This window comes from Odontesthes bonariensis, chromosome 22 (assembly GCF_027942865.1).
Source record: "Odontesthes bonariensis isolate fOdoBon6 chromosome 22, fOdoBon6.hap1, whole genome shotgun sequence".
In the NCBI taxonomy this organism is placed as follows: domain Eukaryota; kingdom Metazoa; phylum Chordata; class Actinopteri; order Atheriniformes; family Atherinopsidae; genus Odontesthes; species Odontesthes bonariensis.
In genome coordinates this window covers 21,860,758-21,870,154 of record NC_134527.1, presented here as the reverse complement: position 1 = coordinate 21,870,154, position 9,397 = coordinate 21,860,758, and the positions used below count along the sequence as shown (strand labels likewise).

Genomic DNA, 9,397 nt, shown 5'->3' with positions numbered 1-9,397 from the left:
TACGTTAAACTTTCCAAACAAACGTGGGAGATTTTAGCATAAAGCCTTTATAGCAGAAATAATAAAAAATTACAGAACAGTTACGGTCATGGCCAGCAATGATAAATCTTTTCATAAAAATAAGTTTTGTACTGTATATCACCATCTGATTATTGTTCTGTTTATAAATGATTACCAAACACGGAATTGGCGCGTTCGCAGTCACGGCCATCAGTGTTAGGGACGAAAGAGAAATCCCTGTAAGTGATGAAGGCTCATTACTCAACAAGCAGCTCTAAGAAGCCTGGTTCTGCCTCAGTAAACTCAAAGCAAGGCTTTAAGAGGCTGGCTGTCAAGCTCATCTAAAGGATGTCTTCATATTCCAGTCATCGCTGCTAACAGGAAAGAGGAAAAAAAAAAAGGCATGGTTGTCTGACATGTAGATCTGAAATATCGAAATCCTCTTTATGAATAGAAATCTTGATTAGAGATTAGCAAAAATATCCTCTCATGATCAGAGATAGCGGCTATGAAACATTCAGAGCTGGAGCTGCGTTTCAGGTCACGATAAGAAAAGAAAAAAAGAAGAGATTCCAGAGATTTTGGAAATCAACAACACTTAACATCCAAAACAAAAGGTGCATACTGTAAGCAAAACATGTAAGAAAGCAAAGCAAAAATGATGTTGGCTGAGTATTTACAGGAACAGCAGGTACATTAGGTAGTTTACAGTGTGTTGCAGCGACAGCGGACCCGAACAGGGGAGACGTGACGGGATTAAGGCGTTTTTTTCTTTCTTTTTTCTTTTTTAAGACTTGGAATACTTTGACCACATAAATACATTGAACGTTGATGTGACCAGTTGAATCTATTTAAAGTGAGTTGAAACCATAGAACAACGGTGGAATACATATTGGAACCGCTCGCTTCAGTTTCTGTCTTTAAAACTTCAGTTGTACAAAACACTGGATTAAATGTCGGGACCATCAACACTGACTCACCAACTCAAAACCACCGCGTTGACCATGAAGCAACACATCGGACGTATATATGTATACATTTTTCTTTTAAAAGTCCTAAAATACTTTTTGTGTTTTTTTTTATTTTTATTTTGTGCAGAGGTGGGGAAGAACTATTTCAACGAAAGAAACATGTTGTGTCAGTAAAGAAGACCAGTGAATAAGGCACCTGTACGAAGCTCTCTGTGCCTTTGGTTGAATCTGGAATGTGCCCCTTTTGGATTATACACACAGAGCTACAATTCATCCTACTTCACTCTAATAGGGAGACAAGAACTAGTAAAACATTATATAATCTCACAGCAACAGTAGTTTATGGGTATTAGATTTAGCCTCTAATCTCCATCTCAAAAGATCCTCCTGCTGGCTTTAGCTGTTTCCTAAACTGTCTCACCTGAAAAGTGACCTGAGAGATGCTGGGATGGCAAAATATTTCATTTATATATGTATTCATAAATGAAAGATGCTGACTTTGATAGATTATCATCCCAAATCTGGTGAGCCAATTACTAATTTCCTCTCTCGTTTGTTTTACTGTGCATCAGCTCTTTATCGCCACTAGAGGGCAGGCACGTCATTCAAATCCCGTGATGTGATTGCCTTTTTTGCCTTCATATCTGAAACCAAAACCAATTTAAAACATATGCCAAATGATTGCAAGCTGAATTGTGTTTAAAGGACTTTACATATGCCTTAAAATAAAAAAAAGGAAAAAAAAAAAGGTCAGAGCCACATGCTTCTTCGTATATTATTCAGTATTCTGTGAGGTCCAAACGAAAGCTCCACATGCGCAAACCGCAAATTTATATATACTGTTCTGATACTCACAATTTGTTTCTTCTTTTCTCTGTGTCTACAGTTTGTGTCATAAAGCTATGGATGAAAAATCTGATAACCAACCAACTCTGGTAGTGCAACTCTATTTGTTCTGACATACATGTTTGACTAGCCGCTTTCACAGTGCTCGAAAGACGGTGACATAAAAGGAACTACAGCAGTAGGTTATGTGGTGAGACGTTTCACAACGTAGTTATTTCTCTGCAGCAACAGGACCCTAAAATCCATCCATCTCCACAGAAGAAAACCCTTCAGGGTCAGCCTCGTGTATGTGGTTGGAAATTTAGAAATTCCGTCTGCTGGCTGGGACTACACCCTGGTGCTTGACTGTCTCTGGAAGTCTGCTATTGCAATCTTTAAGGAGGGACAGACGTCGGAAGAATTTGGTCCCAAACACAAGTCAACATGTCTTACAGCTAATAAGAATGAATAATTCCAGCTGAGCACTTTCGCAAAGTTTGCAATTGAACGTTTTAAGATGTGAACTCACATCTGCTGAATAGCATTAGTAGATACTCAGTTTTAGCCAGGCTCTGGTTTCTGTCACTCCTTCAATATGCCTTTTGCAATGACATACAAATATAAAATAAAACAATTTTAATTTAAGAACATTTAGGTGTGAAAAGCAAACGGCAAAAAAGTAGCTCTAAATAAAAATGTCTCGATTAGCTAAAGTGCAGGTTTCTGGTGTGTTACACTGTATGGAACAGATTGTCAGGTGAGCCATGAGGTCCACACAGTTTCATCGAGGTGCTATGAGAAATACTTCAGGGGGCCACAAAGTGGCAGCAAACAGTCGACAGGGCCCCCAAATACCTGTTTTCTGCTGGCAGAACACCACGTCCAGCTAAAAGCACGCGAGAAAGGATGGAAAGTGCGCCTCAGTGTTTATCTGCCCTTTGAGTCCTAAACTGCCCAGTTTTCTAGCCGATTTCAGGGAAGGCGAGGGCACAGAGCTTCGTCAAATCACAGCTGAAAAGTCTTATTGTTCCACTGCTGGGCTGCCTCCGCTGTCCCATCATTCCCTGCTTGGAGAGCTGGATGAGAGGAGAAGGTCAAGATGGAGGGGGCGGACGCAGGCTCTTACACTTCATCTCGTCCAAGGTCTTCCAGTACTTGTAATTCTCCGACAGGTGCTCCATCAGGCCAGGCAGGCAGGCAAAGGCTGCAAATGCACAGAAAAAGTTCAGGTAGGTTAAAGAAAATGCAAATTTATGGACACAGGTGCCTTTCTTGGTTGATTTAAAGGATAGATTTACATGATTTTAATCAGACAATCGATCTGTGTACACGCACAATAATATTCCAACTATTGGTCAAAAAGAAAAAATATTCCAAACATTAAATATAGATCAGGTACAGATAAGATATTCCAGTTCGTTACACAGCAGAGTCCTATTAATATCTCATGTCCATATTAGGTTCCTCTACTTCCAATACTTGTACCAAAGTCTTCAAAGTCTTTATCAAAACATGGAGCATTAGCCTTCTCGAGAATTCCTCCCTGCTCCAAAGCTGAGTTGTTTTTCTTTTTTTTTTCCTCCCCACTAACCTGTGCCTGTTGTGCACTGAACACCGTCGGAACTGATGTTGCCAGATCTTGTGACAGAAACAAGCAACTTGATCTGTGAAAACCAGACCAAAACAAGCGACTGTGTCCAAAAATCCCTCATAATAGGCAGATCTGGGAACTCTGGAGCCCAGAGTGTGCGTTGTAACTCTAAAGGGAGTATTGCAGAACTCCAATAGGATGTAATATTTTGGATTAAGTTGTATAAATATATCTGCAAAATGTGAGCGATATCAGAAAACTACAATGCTTTATATGATTATTTCTTGAAAAAGGCTGCGTACATGGAGGCGTTTTATTCAGAGTAAGGTCTGAACCAGGTTATTCAGAATGTAAACACAGCCACTGTGTACATTGAAACAGTTTGTCGTTGCAAATCCAGAGTTGAATTAGTAAAAAAAATGAGGGAATTACAGCTTTGAAAAAGGTGAGCTGAGATAGTTTCCAGAATTTGGGAAAAAAAAAAAAACAGTAATATGCAATTGCTGCAGCTAGGGGTCTCTCAATCAAAGCAATAACAAAAGGCGTCGTTTGATGATGATAACGCAGTGTGGGGATCATGGGAGATGTATTTACAACCACTGAGGACGAAGATCTGATGGGATACAGGAAGAAGGGGTCATGTGTTAAAGTTCATTCATGTTATGCTGAATCCCAAATAAAAATAAGAACAGCTGCAAGTAAGAACATCTAATGTAATGGCATCTGCTAAACTACATTAGATCAGGGGAAGGCGTCTAAAGGCACAGAAGGCGAAATGACGCCACCGTTACATCGTTAAAATGACATCTCCCTGGATTTGAATACTGAAAGAAATATCTGGTACCACTAGTCTGCTGCTGTGCTGTATCCATGAGAAGGGGTTAATACTGATTTTTCAGACCATGTCTGAACAGTATAAGAGGAAGTCACAGGCGGTTTGGTTAAAACACAGGTAGTTTAAGCAAGAAAGCTAACTCATGTCTTGTGTTTACTGAAAACAGACAAGAGATTTATTTCTTTTCATTCATGTCATTAAATGTTAACAACTTTTGCCAGAACAGATTAAAGTGGAGGGGCGAGCTGGTGCTTCAGAAGTCCGAGCCAAAGAAAACAAACATCTCGAATAAAGTTAGTCCTCTGTTAATCTGGGAACACATCGGCTAATGACTCGGCCTCAGAGGGCAACAGTCAATATCTGTGAGCTTCCGGTGCAGCCAAAGGATGGCTGAATGACTCATTTGTGGTCAAGACTTTGTTTCTTCCCTCTTCATATGTCTGTTTGAATACGTGCAACAAAGCCATCCCAATACAATTCCTGCGTCAAATGAAAACCAGAGAACTTCCGGTTTGAAAAATCTTGTCCCTTCCCTGCAGATCCTGCAGATATTTGTTTATGGAGTTTAGTCTGGTCCACTGTGCTTACTCCCTCCACAATGGCCTATGGTTTAGTATAGATTTCTGGAATAAATAGTGCAACTACTACTATAGATAAAATGGTTCAAAATATCCAGTTTTCATTAATATCAAACGGTTAAAAAAAAGAGCAAGTTATCACATTTAAAGAGGTGGAACCGCAGAATAGTTGAATTGACTTAAAACGCAGTTTTATACAGAGTGGAGACCAACGGTTGTCTGCTGTCTGTTACATTTAACTTCCAAAATCAAAAGAAGGTTTATAAATAGTTAACAAATAAATTAATATGCCAATAAATACGACCTCAATTAAATAAAAATATAATTCATACTATAGTTATTGTATAAAACATATTAATGGATATTTTTGCCTTATTTTTTAAACAGTATTTATTTTATTTTTAAATTTCTATAAATGTTGCTTTAATACTCCTATTTATTGATGGATATTTTTAATATAGCTGTTCATTCATGGCTAATTTGATTTATTCATCAATTTAATTGAATAATTTATTATATAATATTACTATTACATATATGCTTTTTTTTAAATCCCCATATTGATTTAATTTTTCTTCGTATTTTCCTTTTATTGTTATTTGTAAGATGAAGCGCAAAAAGTTTAGAGACATTTTTACAGGAGATACAGAAGTGAAAAGAGAGAATGATTACATCCATACATTAAAAAAAAACAAAAAACCTTACAGTGATCTAATGAAAAGTTTTTTTCATCATCATTTAATGGGATTTTCTTTATTTAAAAAAAAATCCTCTATTTACATATGTTTTGCATTTGTTTTTTTATTTGGGTAGATTCAGTCTTCACATGATAACAGGTGTACTCACATTCAGACTGGAGGAATGATGACAGAAAAAGAGGCTTTAAGGAATTTGTAAAACTGAAATCCTCCTCTGAAAATGAACATAAACACCTCCAGTGAAACGTAAACCGACTGTAACACCCGTTATCATTCCACACGGTGCTGCTTGGCAGGAACGACGTGTTCGTGTGAAGATGTGTGCGGTTCACTCATGCACGGCGCCTAATGTTGTGAACACTCTGCAATGTTGCTCCAGCATTAAAGGACTGCTGGGGTTGAAAGGTCTCCCTGCCTCCGTTTCTTTTGCTCTGCAGAGTGTGTGCGTTCCCAGTGTTCGTCCTGCTCAGAGCTGTTTACATCCTCATTTCCGGCTTGTTAATGACCCACGCTGCATCCATGACCCTCGCTGTGGACTCCCAGTGACCCTGGTGAATTGAAAGCGGCTGTATTTGTGTTTTGTGTTTATGCATGAGTGAAGTTCTGCTTTACTGCTCATCCCTCCCCAAATCAAGTGATCGTAACCCCCCCCCCCCCGGCCCTGCCACTGTTTCCCCCAGCTTCCTCTCCTCTGATGCTCTTGCAGTATCTCTGTCCCACTGGCATTTAGAATCTTTCCGTGACATCAGAGCTGTGCTGACAGTAAACAAGTTCCCTCTCGGGGAGTCTATACAAAGACTGTAATTCAGTGGGAATGGGGGGCTAATACAAGTACCATAAGTAACCTTTTTCCCTCTATCATTTCCTATCCTGCAATCTGCCAGGAAAAATGAAGGCAGTAATGGACATCAGGAGTAAAGATACGGCTGCAGGAAGTTTTGTTTCAAACATTTTAGTAGAGCAGTGATTCAGAGTTCTGGACTCAAGCTTGCTCTGTTTTCACTCCACAAGACTTTATGGGCCACCATACAGGGGTCTGTCTTTGTATATGTCCCCACAGAAAAGAGAAAACTTAATAGCACCTTCATTGAATCGACCCGTCTGCCCCTCTGTTCCAAACTTAGAATAACAGCTGCTGGACAGGAATACTACAAACTTTTTAGAGATATCCATGTTGGCTATTATCTTAAGCAACTGGATTTTTGTGAAATAGGTCATTTGGGTCTTCGTCCACCGACCTCCTGTCCGATTTTAAGACTGCACCTTTAAGAATTTCTTAACGACTCATCTCGTCGGAGAACACATCCTTACTTAACACCTGCAACACCCCAACTTGCACTCACTTGCACTTCTATGCTTGCCCTAATTGTACTCATGTCATTTAAATCAATTTTTTTTTTACTTGCACTGAGGTTCGACTGACTGACTGTTGTTTCCTTACATGTACAGTAAGTTGCTTTGGATCAAAGAAAGTAATAAATGACTGAGTGTAAATGTAGTCACTAAGCAGCCAGTAACTCCCACCTTGAATCTGCACTAGCTTCTCATTTTCATCAGTACCTTTGAGTGCATGGAAAATAGCTGTAATTTCCCGCCTCCTATGTTGTGAGGCTGGTTCCTCCAACGTTTTATGTGTAACATACGGGCTTGTCATTTATTTTTGATCACATGTCTTGCACATAAAAACATCTTATGGACATGTTACAAAAGTTAAAAAAAACATGATTATATTTAGGAGAGAGAAGGACTTTATGGTTCTAAATGGCTGGCAGCACCTTACCCTTACAGATCTCTGCCTATCGGATGCTCTTGGACATTCCAAGAACCAGGCACAAAAATAGAGGTAATCATGCCTTCATGGTGGCTGCTCCTAATCTCTGGAGCAGCTTACAGTATAGTATAAGAACCGCTCAGACTTTAAATCTTCAAGTCGCCGTGGAGGACCCACATCTTCTTTGGCCTTTGAAAAAACGGGGTCTATAGTGTTGAGCTCCACCTTTATCATTGTGTTTAATTTTGTTTCAACGGAAAGCTTTTAGAATAGGTTTTGTGTTTAATGGCTTGCCATTTTAATATCACAGCACCTTTAACAACTGTTGCTGTTAAAGGTGCTGTATAAGTAGAATTTGACATTTACATTGAGATATATATTTTTTTTTTAAAAAGTCCATCTTGCCAGGTGTCAAGCAAACACATTTGTGGCCAAGGCAAGTTTATTCAGACCAATCAGTGTCTAATGCTGACAAGTCCAGGTGAGGTTTTGGTGTAATGACAGTCAGCAGTGGTTCCTAAAAACTGTTAATGCTGCTTAAGCATCTGCTGTAACAGGAATGGAGCATTTGTCTTCATTTTTATAAAGAGCCCCCAAGTGGCTTTGGATAATTTGATGACTAAAGGTGAATTCCTGCAGTAAAGCTTGCAATTAATGGATTTTACAACATATGGTGGCTTTTATGGCCAGTTTAAAAAATGTGAGGAAGCTCCAGCAACCTGATGACTTTTTCTGTAAAACAGAAAGAAGTGAGAAACACCTCACTTTATGAGCCCGACCTTTTACTCGCACAACCAGGCGTGTCATTAGGAGCACATACTGCATACGAAAAATACCCAAGAAAGAGCAGAAAAATGTTGCTCTTACCATCCCAGGCATCAAACATATCAGTGATGAAGTAGTCTATGAAGGAGATCTGCGATTTGGGCACACTGCAGGTGTTTCTGTCAAACACCGGCATCACCACTGGCAGCCCCTGTCGCTTCTCCTCATCCGTCTGCAGGGAAACACCCAGAGAGAACAATGAGGTAACATGATGTCAATCATCACCTGAGATAAAGAAGCCGTTCGGAAGATGAGAAGTCATAAATTAAATGAATTATTCACAGTGAAACAAAGAGCTGAAAAGAAACAAATGGTTGCATCTCTTTGCAAAACACAGTGAGCACTATAAGCTTTTTGAACTGCATTGCTCTATTAATTTCAGCTTCCCCCTCACCTGTGCAAAGTACTCCTCAGAGATCCGTCCAGCCCACTCGATGCAGAGCTCGAGTGGCCTGCAGGGGTTTGCCACATCTGCACACTTGATCAGCATCCTCTTTATCAGCAGGCGATTCTCTGGAGAGTTCCTGATGTTAGCCTGACCCTCGCAGTCGCTGTTCACGCTCTGTCGGGAATACACAGCAAAAAGGAACATCTGTGCATCGAGAAAAACTAGTATATTCTTCCTAATGCTGTCTGTACGTTGCTTTTACATTTATTTACCAAGACACACTTTGTGTGTGTGTGTAAATATTCAGCAATTTCCAGGAAACAACTAATTTCGCTCTATTGTGAAAAGAGAGATTACATCTCATTTTATTAATTGCTTTAGTCACTACAGAAGTGACTCGTAGTCCTGTGCATTATTTATGGAGGCCCTAAAGTGAAAAGAGGAACAGCGAATGCCAGGTCACGTTAAAACAAAGATTTAGACTTATTGCGCTCGTACATATAGAATAAAGGCACCACAAACCATAAACTGTATTTTAAAGAGTTTATGCTGTCTGTTGGATTATTTCGTCCAAACTTTGATGTTGTGTTGTAGTGTTGTTTTTCATCTGGATATGTCCAAGTTGTCACGAGCCCCAAAAGACACTGAAAGCCCTATTCTGCGTTTCCCCAAACTGCCTGTTCTAACTTTAGCGTTGTGTTGCTGGATGCAGTGAGTGGTGGGAAAATGGCTCAAGGAAAGCTGTAATGGACTTCGGTTCTGTCCAGTCACAAGCCAGAACCGTTGATTCTCCCTTTCCATAAAAATTAAACGTCCCTGTATTTTGTTTTTATACACCAGGGCTATCATAATAAAGGATCAGTGGAATATGAGAAAACGTGATTAAAGTCTCACATACTCACACGATACATAGAA

General features: G+C 39.6%; 1 protein-coding gene across 2 annotated transcripts in view; it reads right to left on the bottom strand.

Moving 5' to 3' along the window:
* Window positions 1–27: 27 nt before the first annotated feature.
* Window positions 28–9,397, bottom strand: part of pde8b (phosphodiesterase 8B) — a 63,317-nt gene continuing 53,947 nt past the window's right edge. For both annotated transcript variants that reach the window (XM_075456260.1, XM_075456259.1), the window contains exons 20-22: window positions 8,489–8,656; window positions 8,137–8,266; window positions 28–3,000 (exon numbers count right to left, since the gene is read on the bottom strand). In XM_075456260.1, coding sequence (XP_075312375.1) covers window positions 2,891–3,000; window positions 8,137–8,266; window positions 8,489–8,656 — 408 coding nt within the window. In that variant the 3' untranslated portion in view covers window positions 28–2,890. The remainder of the gene's footprint in view (window positions 3,001–8,136; window positions 8,267–8,488; window positions 8,657–9,397) is intronic.